This window comes from Emys orbicularis, chromosome 16, assembly GCF_028017835.1.
Source record: "Emys orbicularis isolate rEmyOrb1 chromosome 16, rEmyOrb1.hap1, whole genome shotgun sequence".
Lineage (NCBI taxonomy): Eukaryota > Metazoa > Chordata > Testudines > Emydidae > Emys > Emys orbicularis.
The window spans coordinates 13,533,644-13,554,331 of record NC_088698.1 but is presented as its reverse complement, the minus strand read 5'-3'; the positions used below and the strand labels follow the sequence as shown (position 1 = coordinate 13,554,331).

Genomic DNA, 20,688 nt, shown 5'->3' with positions numbered 1-20,688 from the left:
TCAGGGTCAGGTACAGCCTCACCACTTAGTCGGTGTCCCAGGGGTGGGGAGGCTGCAGGGTGATCTCCCACCTTCGCCCAGGCAGTGGCCTGTGCTCCCTACTGTCATGCTGGAGCCTCTGCATTTATTTATGGACAAATAAAACTTGCAGAATTTTAAAATATTGTGCACAGAATTTTTAATTTTTTGGCACAGAATGCCCTCAGGAGTATGGAATGGTGGCCGAAGCATGAAGGGGCATACAAATGTTTAGTATATCTGGCATGTAAATACCTTGCGATGCTGGCTACAAAAGTGCCATGCAAATGCCTGTTCTTACTTTCTGGTGACATTGTAAATAAGAAAAGGGCAGCATTATCTCCCGTAAATGTAAACAAACTTGTTTGTCTTAGCGACTGGCTGAACAAGAAGTAGGACTGAGTGGACTTGTAGGCTCTGAAGTTTTACATTGTTTTGTTTTTGATTGCAGTTACGTAACAAAAAAAATCTACATTTGTAAGTTGCACTTTCATGATAGAGATTGCACTACAGTACTTGTATGAGGTGAATTGAAAAATACTATTTCTTATGTTGATCATTTTTACAGTGCAAATATTTGTAATAAAAAATAATATACACTTTGATTTCAATTACAACACAGAATACAATATATATGAAAATGTAAAAAAACATCCAAAATATTAAATACATTTCAATTGGTATGCTATTGTTTAACAGTGCAATTAAAACTGGGATTAATCGCGATTAATTTTTTTGAGTTAATCGTGAGTTAACTGCGTAATCAACAGCCCTAGTGATTACATTAAAATGTTTTGTCCAGCATGCAGTACTGGAAAGATGTTGAACTATGCTTTTGAATTTTTGTTGGATGTCAGAGGGGTGTGTATGTATAGTTTGTGTTTTTTTAAAAAATGTGTATATATAAATTTTATATTTATATCACCCATGTGGTAGTGATACCACTGACATAAGTGGTAGAACCCTCTCATAACCTGCAGAATCATGTGGTAAATAAATTTTTATCATTCTCTTTTGACTGCCTCACCTGTACTCTGGCTTCTAATATTTCAAAGTCCTTAGCAGTTCAAGGAGCTGCTGTTGTAAAACAATCTCAAACAAAAATGTTTCTCTCTTTTGTCCATACTTAATCCTGGACCTAGTGATAGATTATTATTCAATATCTTGCAAATGATAAATACTGGAATTGAATGCTTAATCACACTGGACAACTTGAAATCACCCTCTGCCATCCTTTTCCAGTGGAATACAGCAGTTATTTGTAGCTCCAATAGATCATTTGATATCAGATGTTATATATGGAAAAGTGATTTTAAATAATTTTAGACCTTCCAAAATCTATTAGTTAGATTTTTTCTCTCTCCATCTGAAGCCTGTATAATTGAACTTGGTGCTGAGGGAGCTGGGCTTTACAAGTAGAGGGATATGAAAAACAAAACCAATACATTTGTTTAAAACTTTCTAAAAGTTAACCCTTTTTTTCTGTAACATGTGAGGGTGTAGCATAAATATTATTGGCATGTAATTTGCTCAACTTTGTGAGTAATGCTGCCATCCAAACTTAGGCTCATAAAACTTTCCTATCACATTGTTTAGTCTCTCCTTCCATAATATCATACCTTTTGTCAATTTTATGGGTCCAGAAAATCCATAGCTGGTCCTGATCCATTCCCTTATTCTCATTGGAGAGAAATGTACAGTAAACATTTATTTCAACATTGTATGTATCATTGACATTTTGACTGATAACTTGTTTTCTCTTTTGAATTATGCTTTTTCTTAAGGTTTGTCTAAACTAGGGAAACTTGCACCAGAGTGACTATACCAATACAGCCACGCAGGGGCAAACCCCCAAATGTGCATAACTACTTGAACTAGTATGTGACTAATTTCAGTAACCTTGCAGAATAAGATTCACCAGGGTAATCATCATCTTATACCACTAAAGTGTATCTATACTGTAGGTCCCAGTATAGCTACATCAGTGCAAAATACCTAGTATAGACAGAGCCTTATATAAATAGTATTTGGGAGGGGTTGGTCACTACAATAACAATTTTCTAGGCAATAGTGACTTAAAAGTCATTGCAATCAGATGGCTGTTTGGAGGCCTATGTTAAATTCAGTATTGAATTATTTGCATTCACTCTAACAAATGTCTCTGGAAAAGTACCTTTCTAAGCCAGCTACAAATATAGCATTACAAGACAGTGTAATACATTTAGATGATATAATGTATATATTTTGTATTCACTGTATGGCAAAGATTGAAATGTTTTAGGCTGAGAAGAGGCTGAGAGCTATGTCATTTAGCCCTCTGTCTGAAATTAAGAGTATGCAATTAAGATATATGCAACATAAATGTAAATCAATATAAGATTTGATAACATCATTTTGTAATATGACCCAGTATAAGAGGTGGGGTGTGTGTTTTATACTTCCACTTCTAACTACACCAACTGCTTAAAAAAAAAAAAAACCACACAAAACAAAACAAAAACCCACAATTCAAAAATATTTGAATTAGCTTTCCTACAATTAATTTTAAAAAGCCTATTTTGAGAGACTGGACATAAATTTTTGATATACAAGATACTTTAAAAAATAATTAAAACAAATTTTAAGTCACCCAGATGCTATGAGGATAAATGCAAAATAAAAACAGCTAGGTATGTAAAAGGGGCTTGTGTATGTCAATTTTGACAGCTTTTTTCCTCTGCTACTGGGATGATTAAGACATTGGAATGACTGAAACTTTTTGAGTTGAGAATTAAAACATTCTGGTATTACGCCACTCCCCAACTTACGCAAGCGTTCCGTTTCGGAACACCTTGCGTAACTCTAATTTTGCGTAAGTCGGGAACGTATACCCGACCATTACGCAAAAAACAAAACAAAAAGAAAACTTTCTAGCTTACGGAACTTACGGAACTTTTTCCGTAAGTGCGGATTTGTGTAAGTCGGGTTTGCGTAACCCAGGGAGTGTCTGTACTGAAACACTGTGTATTGAAACATTGAATATGCTCTAGCTTGAAAAATCTATAACACTTTTTAAGTTAAAAATTTAAAAAGGTCTTCCTCAAACTTGGGAGGGCTCAGATGCATCAAGTGTGCTAACAATTCTAGGCCAGAAGGTGGTGATTGTAAAATATTTAATGCTTTAAAAAATTAAATATAAATATTTTCCCCAGCCTTCAGAAGCTTCTGAAAAACATAGTACATCCTGCTGGAATATTGTGTCAATTTCTAGTGTTAACACATTCAAAAGGCTGTTGAAAAATTGGAGAGGGTTCAGACAAGAGCTTCAGGAATGATTCGCGGTGTGGAAAACACACCTGAAAGAGAGACTTAAACTCAGTTTATTTAGTTTATCAGAGAGAAGGTTAAGAGGTGATTTGATCATGGACTATAAAGAGCTACATCGAGTGATAATATCTGATATAAGAGGGCTCGTTATTCTAGTAGACAGATGTAACAAGGTTCAGTGGTTGAAAGCTGAAGCTGAAAATTTTTTAATTGGCAATAGGTTGCAAATTTTTAACAGTGAAGGTAATTAACCTTTGCAACAGGTGACTAGGGATATTGTAGATTCAGCATTACCTGATAAATGAAGATTTATCTTCTAAAAGAGATGGGCTGGTTGAACCACAAATTATTGGACTCAATCGAGAAATTACTGGGTGGAATTCTATGGCCTGTGTTATTAAGGAAGTCAGATTAGGTGATCATAATAGTCCCTTCCACCCCTAAAACCTGTGACTCTAAAATTGCCTTCCTCTTGATAAATGATTTTATATATATATATATATATATGTTTCTCTAGGAGTTTGAAGGCGTCTTATTCATTGAACATCAAGAACAGTCATACGTATATTGGGAAGTTCTGGAATTATTCTGAATGTGGTTTAATGGAGAAAAGGTTTTAAGTTTTTTCAGTACACATCGGTTCTAAAACACAAATGCTGAACCTTTGTTCATTTGTAGGAAAATCAGAAGAACCCTTGGAGAACGCTGAATCTTATCATGCAGCTGAGCATAGTGTCCAGAAAGTTCTTTTAGATGCCCAAGCATCATCTGGCATCCCTATCAAGGCTACAGTTCCCCCACCTTCACAGTGGGACTGTAAGAAGAAAGCTGAATCTTGTGGAGATGCATCTGAGTTTCCCCAGTGTCTTCCAGCAGATCTTGAAGAGCAACGCAAATTCCTGACAGAACAGTGCATCACCTCCTTCCGTTTGTGTCTGAGCCGTTTCCCCCAGCACTATAAGAGCCTCTACAGGCTGGCCTTTCTGTACACGTACAGCAAAACACACAAGGTAAGACATGTATCAAAGGGGTAGCCGTGTTAGTCTGAATCTGTAAAAAGCAACAGAGGGTCCTGTGGCACCTTTAAGACTAACAGAGGTATTGGAGCATAAGCTTTCGTGGGTGAATGCCCACTTCGTCAGACGCAAGTAGGTAAGACATAGCACTGGCAGAATGACTGGCCAGCTGTGTTTAAAGCTATTTATTTGTTATAAATATAAAAAGAATTACATCTTACCTATAACTAAATAAGTGGACTGAACAAATGGTTAGGAACTCCTCAATGTTGACGTGGACATGCTGTGTGAGCTTGATCAATTCACTTAGCCTTTGTGGCACCTCAGATTCCTCATCTGTAAAATGAGGATAATAATGCTTACCCACATCCAGGGCATAGGGAAGATTAGTAAATTGGACCTAAATTTTAAAAAGTACATGTGCAGAATTGGACAACTACGTTTGCATGCATATGTATGGTATGCGCAAACCAACTGATGCACATACACATGCTGAGAGATCTGAATGCAAAAAGGTATGCTTTGTGTGCACACTTTTTAAATTTTAGGACTTTGTGTATATGCAGCTTCTTGAAAAATAAAAGCAGTACATTTATTAATAGATACTTATTGATACTAGAAGATTACACGTCCTTAATATATTAAAACAAGAGGAGCTGTATTCCAGAAGGTCACTTGAGTATGGTGAGAATTAGTTCTCTTCCTATCTCCCTCAGTTTCTGGCTTGTGGCATCTCCGGGGCCAGATGTAAGATCACTGTCAGATAGAAGACCAGGTTTGGATACCAGGTTTGGTCTCTGACTCTTGTGCTGCCTTATCTTGGGAGTACTGCAGAGGTTGGGTTCTCATTTGGGGATAGGGAAGTCTTGTGCTTCCTCAACAGTGATATTTTCTGGTCAGTCAAGAATAGTTTTAACAGAGCTCTGAGAGGAGCACAGTTCCTCCTTACTGAAGTATTGTCATGGAACTATTTGGAAAGGGGAAGTTTATATAAGCTCAATATGAAGACAGAAACGTTACCTCTGCCTCCCGTCACACAGCTGAAAAAGTTCAAGATTTTGTAACCTGAACACATTCCTCCCATCTCGTAGGAATGCATGCTTTTTCTAATGACATTCACTGGACGGGTAGTGTAGTCAGACAATGGCAATATGGATGCAGGATTCTAGTTATCACTAAGTGAAGGTCAAAATAAGAATTAGGGCTTGAGGGAAATTTCTTTTCCCCACTAAACCCAAATTGCTGTGCTGGGGTATTGCGTTTCTAAGTCTCCTGCTCCTGTAATCTGTCATTACTTCCCCCTGAGTAGACCAATTACTGGCTGTTAGAAATCACTGAGTGAAAGTCACTCAAGGATCTGATTGCAATTCCAGAGCAGACTGTGGTGCACAGGCCCGTGGTCTTGGTTTAAACAGGGCAGAAAATGTCTTGGTCACTGTGTTGGAATTAGTGCACATTTGGCCTGACAGCCCCAGAAGTTTCCTCCTCCAGCATGAAGCTTCATGGTGTTCTTCATGGTAGAATTACTATCAAAGGACTTTAACTGTCATGAGTTCTCTTTCTCTCTGTTTTGAACGGTAAACTTTCTTTATTTTAGATTTAGCATGTTTATTTTGCATCCAAAACAAGTAACCATGTTTCTGCAGAGCACTATCTGTCTCCCACATAATCAAGCAGCATACAAAATGCGTTGAGCATTGATCTTTGCAGCTATGGATGTTTTGAGTAACTCTTGCATGCTGTAGCATCTTTTTGTTAAGAATTTGGTGCTCATGAAAATTATAGATTGATACTGCTAGCCTAGAGGGAGGCAAAGTGCGCTACAGTCAGGTGCTGTGAAAGTTTCTTCGCCACAGTTCTGTAGTCCACCTGAGTATTGGCCTGCAACACCACTGCTATTCTAGCCCTGGGCCTTTCTCGAGCAGCAACTGCCTATCTTGCCAGCTTTTAAAGTAAATTGTAAAGTATCCATGAGTAATAAGTTGAAACTACCAAACTTACGTCTCGGTTGGTCAAAATCAGGATTTGAACCCAAGTCTCTTGATTTGAAAAGCTAGTGCAATGACACACTGCACTACCTTACCCCGTGGTGTTCCTTCCCCACCTACACCATAGCTTCCATTAATTGAATTTCCACTATGCACTCTAATAGCAGTGAGGGAAGGTAATGGGAAAAGGAAATTATACTGCTTGTCATAGTTATCGGGCTAACTGCACCTCCAATAACTCCTGGCTTCTTGAGCATGCCCCCTCTAGGCCTCAGGCTGTCACCTTTTTCTTGAAATGGAAACACACATTTCTCCCACTCTCAGACCAGGTGCAGGGTGGCAGTCCCCTGTGTCTCAACTGTGATCACCTTACCAGGTCTGACTTGGGTGCAAACCTGCAGTTTTGTTCCCAGTGACAATGGTGATTAGTGACCAAACAGCTTCCTTAAAGCTAAGTCTTTATTTAGAACAAAAGCATTTCAGAGGAAACACATCTTAACAACAATAAAGTATCCTGTCTGCATAGCTAATTCTTCTCTAAGGCTTTTACCATTCCCTAGATCTGGGACGCCCAGTTCCTTCATACTACTCCACTTTGAAGCCAACAGCTGGCTGCCTTGTCTTTTTCGTGTGTACCTATGTATTCTCATCTGGGAAGCCATTGTATTGCCTTTATGTACAGTTCCCACTGAATTCAAGCATTATAGGCATATAATAAATGTTCAACTAATCCCAATACAAGTTAGATCAATGCATTCACACAGGAAAGTCTTATAACCCAATATAGAATGTTTCCCTCATTGCCCTGGTCATATGCAGTGTTCATGTCATTATTACATATCTATATTCATAGATTAATATATAGTAGTTCCTACGGTGTTCATAACCTTATTACATGTGAGCTCAATTTCTGTCATACTGTAGTACAAAAATATTAACAGCACAAGAGACACCAAATTGAGCTGTAACATGTATTACTAATCAAGTGGAATGTGTCCAGCATTCAGACTGGCTATAAAGTAATTATCTAGCAAAAAATGACCAGTTTTTAAACACAGCCGGTTCTGAAAATATTTTCACACTGTTTGTATATGACAGCCATTAATTTCTTCATAAAATCCAATCATTAAGAGCAGCAATGGATTTTCACAATCTGTCATTACTGTTGCTGACAAATTGTGGTTGTATCAACTTCCAGTAAGAAAGCCTGTCTGTCTTCAAAGCTGTCGGTCAGAGGGTAGAATATCCTTGCCTGGGGAACCCCTCACAAAACATTTTTTGTTTTTCCCTTTTCCCCCCCTCTTTCTTTCTTTCACAAACCAACTAATTATATACACTTAGTTATTCATTATATTTGGCTATTGGCTGGGCAGTAGATCGCATGGAAGAAGATGGCACAGTAGTCTAAATATCATGTCAAATACCTGTCTTTCCTGGAACTCATAGGGTTAAATCTTGTCTTTACCAGTTCAGCCCTTCCTCATTTCTAGTAGATAGGTTAATTTCTGTGCAGTCTATACAGGGTTATATATAATTTTTACTTTTGGTGCATAATAAACTGCCACTCAACTTCCCAAAAAACTTCTATTACTTTCTACTATTATGATTGCTTATACCACAGAATTTCCAGAGGACAGAATTTTCTGTTTTGGACCATTGATTCATATTCTTTTACACAGTTGCTGCCTCGGGTTAGCTAGTGTCAAAGAGCTAGGATATATGTGCCTCTGTTATGTGCTTTGTGGGACTTTTACCCATAAATAAATTTTAAAAGTAAAATATATCTGAGCATATGTAGTAACAACTGGAGTGAGAAGCATGCTTAGATACCATGGTGACAAGTGTGGTATGAAAAGCCTGGTAAATAGATTAGGTAGAGGTGGGTTGCAGTGTGGCTTGAATAGATTTCTGGTGGGGTTTCAGAGAGCTGAGAGTAATTTTAAAATGCACAAAATCTTGTTGTGAAGTTCAGCACTTGTGTCCATTGCCAAAAATTTGCATGAGAGACAATTGTCTAGCTGCCACAGTGCATAGAACAGCAAGTTTCTCATGCACTGGTTCTTTTCACCCTTTTCTGTCATGTCTCTGTACAGTTGATTTTTCTGAAGCAGGATGTTGGTAAAGGCACAGGCTTTTTTACCAAGTCCTTTTCAGGATCTGTTCTACATTTTGTTTGGACAGATACTCCACTTTCTACCTTTCCACCTCAAAATGTTGCCTGCTACTTGGTGGTTATTTCTTTTCATCTCATGTTGAAATCGAAGCTAATCTGTGTTTAACTGTTACATTTTTTTAGACAGGACTTTCATATTGGGTGGGGGGCGCGGGGGAATATAAAAGTGAATTTTCAAAAGCTATTATTTCACTACAAACTTGACTGCCAGTTTTATTCCCCCACTAAAGCTGCTTCTCTGCCTTGCAGTGAAGTCCTAATCCTTTCTTTGTGACTTCCATCTTTTACCACAAAAATGAATGCAATGCCACAATTTGATCTTTATGACTTAAATCTAGGATATAAAATAGGAAGGACAAGATGGGCAGGGAAAAAGTCAAGGCTTTGTTCACAAATATGACTAGAAAATACTACCTAAAAGAAAGTGAATAGTTCTCTTTTGTTGGGGGGGTCAGTCCAGGCAGGGGTAAAATATTCTCCTACTCATAGGCAGTCAGGAAGTGTATAAAAAAATTGTATATATAAAATGTTCCTCCTAATGCAAGTTTTAGGCATAACTTTCTTATAATGTCTTTCCCAGGAGATGCTTTTTTCCTGTCCTTAGGTTTTTTAATTTATTAATGCTCATCCTTAACAGAACCCTTAACAATTTTTAACACCTGTTTGCCATTACGAGAATGTAATATGAGCCGTAGTTACATCAGGAGGCCACAGGACATGGTATAAAATGCATGAGTGGTAATTTAAAGCCAGAATCTTTGATAAAGTGATCCACTACTGAGTTGTTCATCATCACTGACTTTGTACTTAACAGTCAAATTAGTTTGTGGAAGTAGGAAGTTTTGACAGTTTTCAGGAACTTTGTAGTACAAATCCAGTAATACACCAATATTACAGCTGCTCTGGGTCTAGCTTTCTATCAGCTTCAGGGACTGTTCTTTGCTACATTCCTGCTGCAAGATGACATCACAGCTGTGGAATCAAAAAGGCACTTTGAGCTAGTTGCCTTGGAATTCAGTCAAAAAGTGTCTATAAAGGACATACATCAAACAATAGGAACAAATTCTGACAATGTAAACTTGTGTAGTTCAAGGTTACAGTTGATTCCCATTCCACTTTGAAATCTAATAACCACGTTCCTCACTTTGGAGCAGATGTTGCATGGACTGGTCTACATTAGTACCCCAATTGTTTTGGCAGAAGTGTGTTAATATGTTGTTGCTAACAGTTTCTCTGATCAGTGCTGTTCTTTAAAACTCTTTCCAACACAAACAGTACAGCTCAGAGAAATTGTTAGTACCTCGTTAGTAATAATCATGTATATTTGCTGCTTGATCATATGTTAGTTCAAAATGTCTCCCTCCAGGATCTTTCACTTCTACTCTATCCTCCTGCATCTTTTACATCTATGCTGCAGCTTTAGTCCTTGGTAAGAAAAGAGCTGCTAAATAAAATTGAGCTATCCAGAGGTCATTCATAAAGATGACAAACTGGACTGCCACCTGTTTGCAAACAGCAAATTGTTCTCTTACCTGTTCAGAGTTTGTATCACCATTAGCAATGGAAGCTAATTTTAAAATGTCTGTTGTATGGCCTATGGGTTTAGGTCACACAATGTAACAACACTTTCCCTAATATAATGGCACTTTCCAAGCCTGACATATTGGCAGATCTCAGCCCATGTCAACAGTACTAGGGATCCAATAAAATCCATCAGATAGGTTATATTGGTGCTTCCCATGGTTTTCTCCCAATTTCTCTTTCCAAAAAACCCCCCAAACAACCCCACACAACACATCAACCTACTGCATGAAATACATAGTGGAAACCTTCACAAACAAATGACCAATAAGGAGGAAATGTTTATAGACCAAAAAAAGGTAGATTATGTTTTTAAAATAGCAAGGTGCATTGGAGATGAGGTCTTGTAAAGTACATAGCTTTGATGCAAAGTGAAATGTTGTTGTTCACTTGGGGGAACTAGAATTTTCCTATTAAATATGCCTTCTATTCTGAGTACATTCAAAAGTTCTAAAGAACCTTCAGACTACGCAACAGTCGGATGCCTGCCACCACATATATACACATGATACCATTCCACATCAAAAAATATCTTGAAGAGCGAAACATAGTTTGTTTTAGGGCTGTCAAGGGATTAAAAAAATTAATCTTGATTAATCGCGTGATTAAAAAAATTGATCTCGATTAATCGCACTGTTAAACAATAATGGATTACTGTTTAAATATTTTTGGATGTTTTCTACGTTTTCAAATATATTGATTTCAATTACAACACAGAATACAATATATATGAAAGAGTAGAAAAACATCCAAAATATTTAATACATTTTAATTGGTATTCTATTGTTTAACAGTGTGATTAAAACTGCGATTAATCACAATTCATTTTTTTAATCGCAGTTAATTTTTTGAGTTAATTGCGTGAGCTAACTGCGATTAATCAACCACCCTAGTTTGTTTATATGCCACTTAAGTTAAAAATATATAAAAAGGAATAGGCTATAATCCTTAGTCTTAATTTGTTGCATTATTTGGATATTAATTTATGGCAAATTTCAAATGTGAAAAGTGGCTGTCTTGCGCTCCTAAAAGCCTGGTATTTAAATAAAAAATTTAACTACAGTAAGAATGTTTTCATATCTGTACATCATTTGTGGGTCAGTGCAGTGTATGGCTCTGGGAAGCATTGGAATGCACCTGCACAAACGCTGCTTTAAAATCATGAGCATGGCCGCATGTTCTCTCATAGTGGAGGAGGGGCAACTCCAGGCTTCCTTAACAAACTCAAACTTGAAAATATGTTTTCTACAATTACCAAGAAGAGCAACATTTGAAAGTTTTGTTAGAGCTTCTAGATTGATGCTAACCCTGCAGTGTCCTCAGTGAGAGCTTTCTAGCTCTTCTGCTGGCCATATGCTGAAATGAGTTGAGGGCTTGGGTTTGAGTAGTACTGGTTCTTGTAATTAGTAAAAGTGATATTTTTGCATGATTATCATAATTACAAGCATTGGCAGTGAAACAGACATTTAAAAATAATTGGGAGGGGTAGGAAGTAGCGGATCATTTTATGCAACTCACAGCCACGCTTCCTGTGTTTCCCGAGTTGTTGAAAGGTCGCCTTTGACACGTTGGCGTTAAGAGGTATACACTTGTGAGGTGACTCAGATTTCTAGCAGGATGATCTTTATGGTAGTCTCCTTGTCCATCTTAGTAATACAGGAAAACAGTTCTGCAAGGGACTGTATCCTGTCAGTTAGCCTGCCTTTGAATCTTGGAGTGGTGAGGGAGTGGGAGGTGGTTGTTGAACTGGAAACAGTTCTTTATAATTGCTCTGAGTCACAGTTAAATCCAGTGCTTCAGACTGGTAAGAATAAATCCCTTTTGCTTTGTCCTGGATCCCTTCTTCGCTTCTAATGACTCCATCAATTAAAAAAGTAAGCAGAGCAGAGTCTTTAAAACCTGTGAGTTGAGACCCACTCAGGTGTATTTACTGGGTATTACTGATTATCCTGATTTAAGGATAAGGACAGTGGAACATCCTTAGCTACACCCTTTACTCCCATTACATACAGTTGTATGAAGATTACTGAAAAATTGCATTATTTGTCTGGATGACCTTTTTTGCTTTTGGCTAGATCATCATCATCACTTTGCAAAATATATGGATTTCCCTACGAATAATATATTCAGTGTACATATATCATACACGACTTGAGCAGCACAAGAGCATGCCACTACAGTTACAGATCTGTCAAACTATCTGGTGTAAATCCTAGTTTCAAGAATATACACCTCTACCCCAATATAACGTGACCCGATATAACACGAATTCGGATATAACGCAGTAAAGCAGTGCTCCGGGAGGGCGGGGCTGCACACTCCGGCGGATCAAAGCAAGTTCGATATAACGCGGTTTCACCTATAACACGGTAAGATTTTTTGGCTCCCGAGGACAGCGTTATATCGGGGTAGAGGTGTATCTATAAGCCACCTCTAAAGAGTCATTCAGGCCTGGGATTTTATATATAAGGTTATAGCCTTGTGATGATAGCTTTTCTGTTTTTGTTTGTTAAAAATATTTGATTGAGGGTTTTTTTGACTGTAAGTAAAAATCCACACGGCCGTGTGCGTTGAGATGCCCAGAGATTGCATGTCACTTTCATACACTTCAGATCATCACAGATTGGATTGAAATAGATGCATGCTTTTTTTTGGCCTTATTTAGCCTTGAACTCTGTGTCTTTCCAGGAGCAATGTGAAGCACTAATCACTGAAACATGGGCTGCCCCATTGTTCTGTTGTTTGATAGGCTGGCAATTCTGGTTCACTGCTTTTACAGACTCAGCCATTTATGAGAGAGTCTTTTCACTGCCAGAATATTTTTGAAGTGTAAAATAATACAGCAGTCTTCTTACATTCTCTGCTAGGTAGCCAAATGCTGATGTCTTGTTCTTAAGAGGAAGCCAGTCTTTTGTTGTGACTGCAACCCAGTGTAGTTTCAGTGCATAAATCAATAGAGAGCTGACATTGCAGAAGTGGCAGTTTGGGTTTGGAGGGTGTAGACTGACCTATTAGGGAAAATAAAATCTATGATGGGCGTTGCCAGCATTTAGAGTAAGTAGAAGTGGAGTTTAAGATCAGACTTGAAAGCACCTACTTTACTGTGGTGGCTGGTGCTGTTAAATACCATAGATAGAAAAACAGGCAGATATATCTGAAAGGGAAAGCCCAGAGTTGAAGTGGACAGGAAACACTAGGTTTGTTGTTTCCTGGCTCCATTCACAGCTTTTTTTTTTTTTTTTTTTTGCATTTGATGTGTGAGAACAGCGTAAAAAGTATTCATGTGCCTGCTTCTTGAGAGATGTGAAGAGCTGATTGTAATAATTATCACTTGTGCTGTATGCTGACTTCATTCAGAACAGAATGGCCACAAACATCACACAAAATAAACTGGGTTTAGTTATTGTTCATGTGGCTTCTCTGTTTCACCACCAAAAGCAGTAAATGAACTGTTCTTTTTGGAATTTCCATATTGTGGGATAGATCTCAATATGGTGTGGCTAAGGAGGAGAATAATGCAAGGGGCCCTCTGAGGCCCCCAGCCCCTGATTTTGGGGGCATGTGGGTGCTAGGAAGTCCCTGGCATAGATCAGAGCCACTTAAGACTACTGCCAGTAGCCCCAGAGGCAGTTGTCGCCTGGCGATTGCCAGGGCATAAAGCAACCTTATCCCCAGCTCCTTTTTTCTAGCCATGATTCCTCTATCAGGAGATGTGGGAGAGAGATAGAAGGTGACCTAGGAGCCAGTATGGTGGCTCGGTGCCAGCCCAGGATCTCCTAAATTGGGGGAATTCTCAAGTGACCAGTTAAGTTGACTTTAGTATTGTTTTGCACCACCATAGCAGTGCAAAGCAATCTTAATGCAGGGCAGAATCTGGCAATAAATGTGTCTTTCACAGTTCATTGGAAAGCCAGGAGGTGTTTTGTAAAGCACGTATTGTCAGAGATGTTGCCATCAATTATTTTAGGTTCTACAAGAGTAAATTTTAAGACAAGATTCACACGATCGCAACACCTTAAAAATTAGTGTCTCCTGAAACATCAGACACTGTGGTCAGATAATAGCATTGCTGTGTAAATGATATATTATAGAAACCTTCAGATGAAATGGGCAAGGGAGAGACTTTAAAAGAAAAGTTACCTTCTCTCTGATCATATTCTAAATGTAATTATGATACACCTTTACGTCACTATAACGCTGTCCTCGGGAGCCAAAATATCTTACCGCGTTATAGGTGAAACCGCGTTATATCGAACTTGCTTTGATCCACCGGAGTGCGCAGCCCTGCCCCTCCCCCTCTCCCCCCCCCCCCCCGAGCACTGCTTTACCGCGTTATATCTGAATTTGTGTTATATCAGGTCACGTTATATCGAGGTAGCGGTGTATATGCACCTCAATATGACAATCAGCCTAGTCCATGATATTAAATTGCTGCACTTTTATAAATTTTCTGATAGCAATGCAACTTTAGGACCAATCCTTCACCATGCTGAAATCAATGAGTGTTTCGCCATTTTTTTCAATAAAAGCCGGAGCAGGCCCTTTTTTGCATAGCTTCTTTTATATCTTTGGTTTTCTACTGTCTGTAACTTAAAAGGCTTTACAGATTTATATCCTAAAAGTCAGTGCATGGTTATGGTGTAAATTGCAGAAAACAGTGCTATGGAGAGAGAGCATGGTGAGTTAAAGCATTTTATTTTCCAGTCATAACACCAGTAAACCTTTTATTATTCATATGTCTCTGTGGTAATAAATATGTGTACTGGTCCTCATAAAAGCCAGAAAATGCCTAATGGTATTTTTAAAGTAATGTGCATTTGTCTCATACTCAAGGTAAGCTCTCCAAATTCTGTCCAGTGTCAGATGCTGTAAGATGCCCGATATCTGTTTCTCCCTAATTTCTAACAATCTTTCTAGTTTATCTGAAAGTGCTTTTGACCCTTAGCAGCAGCTGATTGACATTTCCAACATTATGCTTTGTTACACTTGATTCTAGAAACAGTAACCTGTCCAGGGGTGAGACTCCAATTCTGAAAAGACACGGCGGGTTTCTGCATGATTATTATAACTAAAGGACTGAAAGAGTTTGCAACTAGATAGGGTTTATACATGAGTTGTGCATATTTCAACAAACACTCGCAGGATGGAAAGGAAAATCAGCAGAGAAATAAGGTAAAAATCAGTCTAGAAAAAATCAATAATGTCCACAGAAGATACATCAAGAGGAAAAAGGTTAAGGTGGTATAACCACAATACAGTTGCTGGGTTAATCAGATTTATGGTTTATATATGCAGCTCCAAGGTCCATAGAAAGAACACCACAGGCAGGTTATAGCATTGTCACATGCCTCTCAAGAGCTATCACTGCATTATCTTCCTTGTTCTCTGCCTTTTGTTTGCTTTACAGCTCTAGTGCTCTGGGGAAAAAACAACCCAGTGCTTAACTGCTAAGGAAATCATGGAATGATTGAAGAAAAAGTAGAAGTAAACCAAAGATTTAGCTTGTCAGTGAAACTTTACAATTAATAATTGTCCCTTCTGTTAGTACTCCTGGGTGGCATGTTTTGCCCAGGGCCAACAGCTGCTGTTCTTCTGACCAGATAAAGGCTTGATAAAAGCTTTCATATTCATATGTTCATGTCAGACATTTTCTATTGAATCATAATTTTTTCTTCCTTAGGAGACTGATCCTGCAAGATCTTACTCTCAGGAATATTTCTTATTCTCACATGTTAAATGTTTGTGTGTAAATCAGGATGCGAATGGGGTGCTTGCCAGACCAGGCCCTAATTTCTTAACTTATAAAGCCAAAGTATGGCTTATCTACACACACAAGGTGTACTCCTTTAACTATACTAGTATAGCTAAGGTGTTACAACATACCTAGTGTGGGCACAGTTATACCACTATAAAGTTGCGTATAGCCATATAGCTTATTCCCCTAAGGAAAAAGGGGGAATAAGCTTCATTCATTTAAGGCACCTTTATACTGGTATGAATGTATCCACACTAGTGGTTGTACTAGTATAATTATTTCAGTTTAAAAAAAATAGTAGTAACAGTTTAAAAAAAAAAATCTATCTGTAGACCAAGCTTTAGTTGACAGAGCAATGGTGAGCTTTCTTGCCATCTGAAATATGAACATTTCATTTTCTGACTTGGTCTCTCATTTTTAAGGCTGACAGGGTTTGCAAGTGTAGTGCATTGAAGTATGGTGATTAGGCACACAGACACACATCCTAGGCAACCAAAAAAAGTGCTGGCAGGGAAACTGCTAAATATTCAAGGGATCTGGCTAGCTGTTTAGTATTTGTGGACAAGAAATTGGTATTAGAAATTAGTGACTTTTTGTTCTGAGTTTGGTTGCTATCTAATCCTTTTACATTGGTTAATGAAATTATGACAATTATTCCATTAAAAAATCCATATAGTCATTTTTTAAAAAAACAGGTAGAAAATATGTGTGCAACTGAGGTGCTCTAAGTGACAGGAAATGGAAACAGACTTCAGTGGCATTGAGGAAGCACAAAAATGACTCTAAGTCAGCACAAAATATGAGGGTATGAGACTGAATTTGAAGGTTATGGGGGATTGAGTAATTCGCTGCCTAGTGCCAGGGCCAGTCAGTCTTAGGGCTTGTGCTGTTAAACCACCGTGTTTTCTGTGTAAGAGTTTTTTGGGGGAGATGGGATAATCTAACCTCTGAATTACATTAGTGCCCAAAATGCACAAATATTAGCTGAACTAAGTCTGGCTGCCATTAGACAGATCTCTCTGGAAAAATTATAGCTGGTAATGTATAAATAAAAGCAAGAGGATGTTTTGTACTTTTACCTGCATTAACAAACCGTTCCTCTGTCTCCTACTCATTTTCTTGCTTGCTTGCTTCTGTAGAACCTCCAGTGGGCCCGAGATGTGTTGCTAGGCAGCAGTATCCCATGGCAGCAACTGAAGCACATGCCAGCACAGGGTCTCTTCTGTGAGAGGAACAAGACTAATTTCTTCAATGTAAGTTAATATTGTTGACAAACATACCACTACTTGGACATTTTAACACCTGCTTCTCATATGGAAGGTTTGTTGCGAGAGAATGATGGGAGAATTTAACAAGAGAGGGTTGAAGGGGCAACACAGAGGGCAAAGGAGAAGTTGGATTTGTACTTCAGCAAAATTTACCAGTGTTGTCCCATATAAGAGGATGCATGCATAGTGCTTATTCCTTATAACGGGTGGCCAACCTGTGGCTCCGGAGCCACATGCGGCTCTTCAGAAGTTAATATGCGGCTCCTTGTATAGGCACTGACTACAGGGCTGGAGCTACAGGCACCAACTTTCCAGTGTGCTGGGGGGTACTCACTGCTCAACCCCTGGCTCTGCCACAGGCCCTGCCCCCACTCCCCCCTTCCCGCCCCCTCCCCTGAGGCTGCAGTGCCCTCTTTCCCCCCCCTCGTCCCCCAGCCTCCTGCACCCCATGAAACAGCTGATCGGGGAGTGCAGGGAGGGAGCGGGAGGCGCTGATCGGCGAGGCTGCCAGTGGGTGGGAGGCACTGGGAGTGCGGTGGGGGAGCTGATAGGGGCTGCTGACATAATACTGTGGCTCTTTGGCAATGTACATTGGTAAATTCTGGCGGCTCCTCAGGCTCACCTCTGCCTTATAAGCTTGAGAAGCTATCATCTTACAGTATTAACATGAATGGGGGCGGGAGAATCAGTGGCTTGCCATCATGTGATGGTCACTAAATGCTGCTGGGATGAAAACTGTTTAAAATTCTAATTCTGTTCATCTCTGCATGTGCATGCGCTCTGTCTCTCTCACTTGGGTAAGTCCTTTTGCACTTTTTGGAACAACCAAAAATAGTGCCATTTGTTCAAAGAATTTTTGAGGTTGGGGGAGAGTATTGAAGTCCTGTATCTAAACATGAGCAAGAACAGGAGTTCTAGGTAATCTCATGAAGCCCAGTCTCTAGCAGAGTCTCACTGTACAGCAAACTAGCTGTCTATACATATGTAACCAAGGTGTCTTTCAGGTCATTACAATGCTCAATGTTTGCTTCACTGTTTAACACTATAGTTTCCTGTACAAAACAGTTTTCTCATAAGAATTGATTTTTGCTTTGCATCTATTTAAAACAAACAAAAAGCCCTCTTCTGAAGACCATTTGGTGTTTTGTGCATTCTGTTCTCAGTAGTCCTCATAGAATATCAGGGTTGGAAGGGACCTCAGGAGGTCATCTAGTCCAACCCCCTGCTCAAAGCAGGACCAATCCCCAGACAGATTTTTGCCCCAGATCCCTAAATGGCCCCCTAAGGGATTGAACTCACAGCCCTGGGTTTAGCAGGCCAGTGCTCAAACCACTGAGCTATCCCTCCCTCCTGCAGAAGTTTCTTTTGATGTATAGTATGTGCCCTTCTCCGACTGTAATCTACTGGAAGAATATTAAATGAAATTTCAGGTGTTTCAAAACTGTATCATGGACCAATCTTAAATTCCATCTCCCTCTCTGCTCCTGAAGAGAGGTTTTTGTTATAAAGACTGCCATGTCTGGGAGGGTATAGACTTAGCAGTTGTGATGTAGTTGTTGAGGATGTGCCTGTGTGTCATGTTATTCTCCTGCAGTGCCTGCCTGCTTTTCCTACAAAAATCTTGTTCTGTAAATGCTTAATCCTGCAAACTATTGAACACTCTGGCTCTGATCTAGCAAAGTGGTTAAGCATATAGAATCATAGAAATATAGGACTGGAAGGGACCTCAAGAGGTCATTTAGTCCATCTGCCTGCACTGAGGCAGGACCAAGTATACTTAGACTATCCCTGACAGGTGTTTGGAGGTTTTTAAAAACAGGTTAGACAAAGACTGGGTTTCCACAGCCTCCCTTGGAAGCCTATTCCAGTGGTTAACTAGCCTTCTAATTAGAAAGTTTTTCCTAATACCTGATCTAAATCTCCCTTTCTTCAGATGAAGCTGATAATTTTGTGTTCTAAATCCAGTCCTCTTTATAACGGCCTTAAACACATTTAAAGACTTTTATCAGGTCCCTCCTCAGTCTTCCTTTCTCAAGATTAAACATTCCCAGTGTTTTAAGCTGTCCTTATAGGTCAGGTTTTCTAAACCTTTTATCATTTTTGTAGTTCTCATCTGGATTCTCTCCAGTTTGTCCACATCGTTCTTAAAGTGTGGTGCCCAGAATTGGACACAGTACTCCTGCTGAGGCCTTACCAGGGCTGAGTAGAGCAGAACAATTACCTCCCATGTTTTACATACAACACTCCATTATCTAATTCATTAATTAAAATATTGAATAGTACCAAACCCAAGATCGACTCCTATGGGACCACTAGATACATACTCCCAGTTTGGCAGCAAAACATAGATAACTGGTTGAAAAACTGTACTTAAAAGAATAGTTATGCACCCATCTTACAATAATTTCAATTAGACCATATTTCTCTACTTTTCTTATCAAAATGTCATTGGGACTATGTCAAAAGCCTTACTAAAATCAAGATGTATCATATTTATAGCTTTCCTCCATCCACTAGGCCACTAACCCTGTCAAAGAAGGAAATTAGGTTGGTTTGGCATGATTTGTTCTTGACAAATCCATGGTGGCTATTACTTATTACCTTACTATCCTCTAGGTCCTTACAAACTGATTGCTTAATAATTGGTTTCATTATCTTTCCAGTTATCGAAGTTAGGCTAACTTGACTGTAATTCCCCAGGTCCTCTTTGTTCCCCTTTTTAAAGATATGTACTATGTTTGCCCTTCTCCAGACTTCTGGGACATCACTCCTGCTCCATGAGTTCTCAGAGATAATCGCTTAGGGTTCTACGTTTGCTTCAGCTAGTTCCTTAAGTACCCGAAGATTAATTTCATCAGCCCTTCCTGACTTAAATGCATCAAATTTTATTAAATATTTTTTAATCTGTTCTTCCCTGTTCTGGTTTGTGTTCCTTCCTCCTTTTGTTAATGTTACTTGTGCTAAGTATCTGGTCATAATTAACTCTTTAGTGAAGACTGAAGCAAAAGAGGCATTAAATATTTCATTCTTCTTGCTTCATGCTTAGCTTTAATCACATGAGTGTTCCTAACGAAGTCAATTGGACTGTGCACATGCTTAAAGTTAACCATGTGCACTGGTGGATCGGGAGCAGAGCATTCAGCACCTTGAAGGATCAAATCCCAATGGCTGCACTAAACAGACTGGAAGAGCCAGTCAGGAGGGAACTGTGCAATTTGTGTGAGAATTGATTTCTACTCAAAAATAGGGATTTACTGTTTAAAAAGAGGTGAGTGGTCCATCTAATTTGGTATCTAGTTTTTGAATGCTAGTGTGAGATACTTCAAAAAAAGGTATAAACCCCCATAATGTCCCTAATTGTATGGTGCTGTGCCATGTGAGGGAAATTTCTTCCTGACCCCAGATGATGATCCGTTTATGCCTTGAAGAATGAGAAATGATAGCCTTGTTAATTTTATCCTAGATACTATACATTTGCATATTCAGTAAAAATTTTAAATTACAAAATTGAATAAATTCCCACAGTTTAGGATGTTCATACATTATTAACAACTTAAATGTTATAATAAGAAAAATAAGAATA

The 20,688-nt window shown here is 38.8% G+C and overlaps 1 protein-coding gene across 1 annotated transcript in view; it reads left to right on the top strand.

Annotated features, from left to right (window-relative positions):
- Nucleotides 1-20,688, top strand: part of CABIN1 (calcineurin binding protein 1) — a 198,284-nt gene that overhangs the window by 68,690 nt on the left and 108,906 nt on the right. The window contains exons 27-28 of the mRNA XM_065417969.1: nucleotides 4,003-4,334; nucleotides 16,977-17,090. Coding sequence (XP_065274041.1) covers nucleotides 4,003-4,334; nucleotides 16,977-17,090 — 446 coding nt within the window. The remainder of the gene's footprint in view (nucleotides 1-4,002; nucleotides 4,335-16,976; nucleotides 17,091-20,688) is intronic.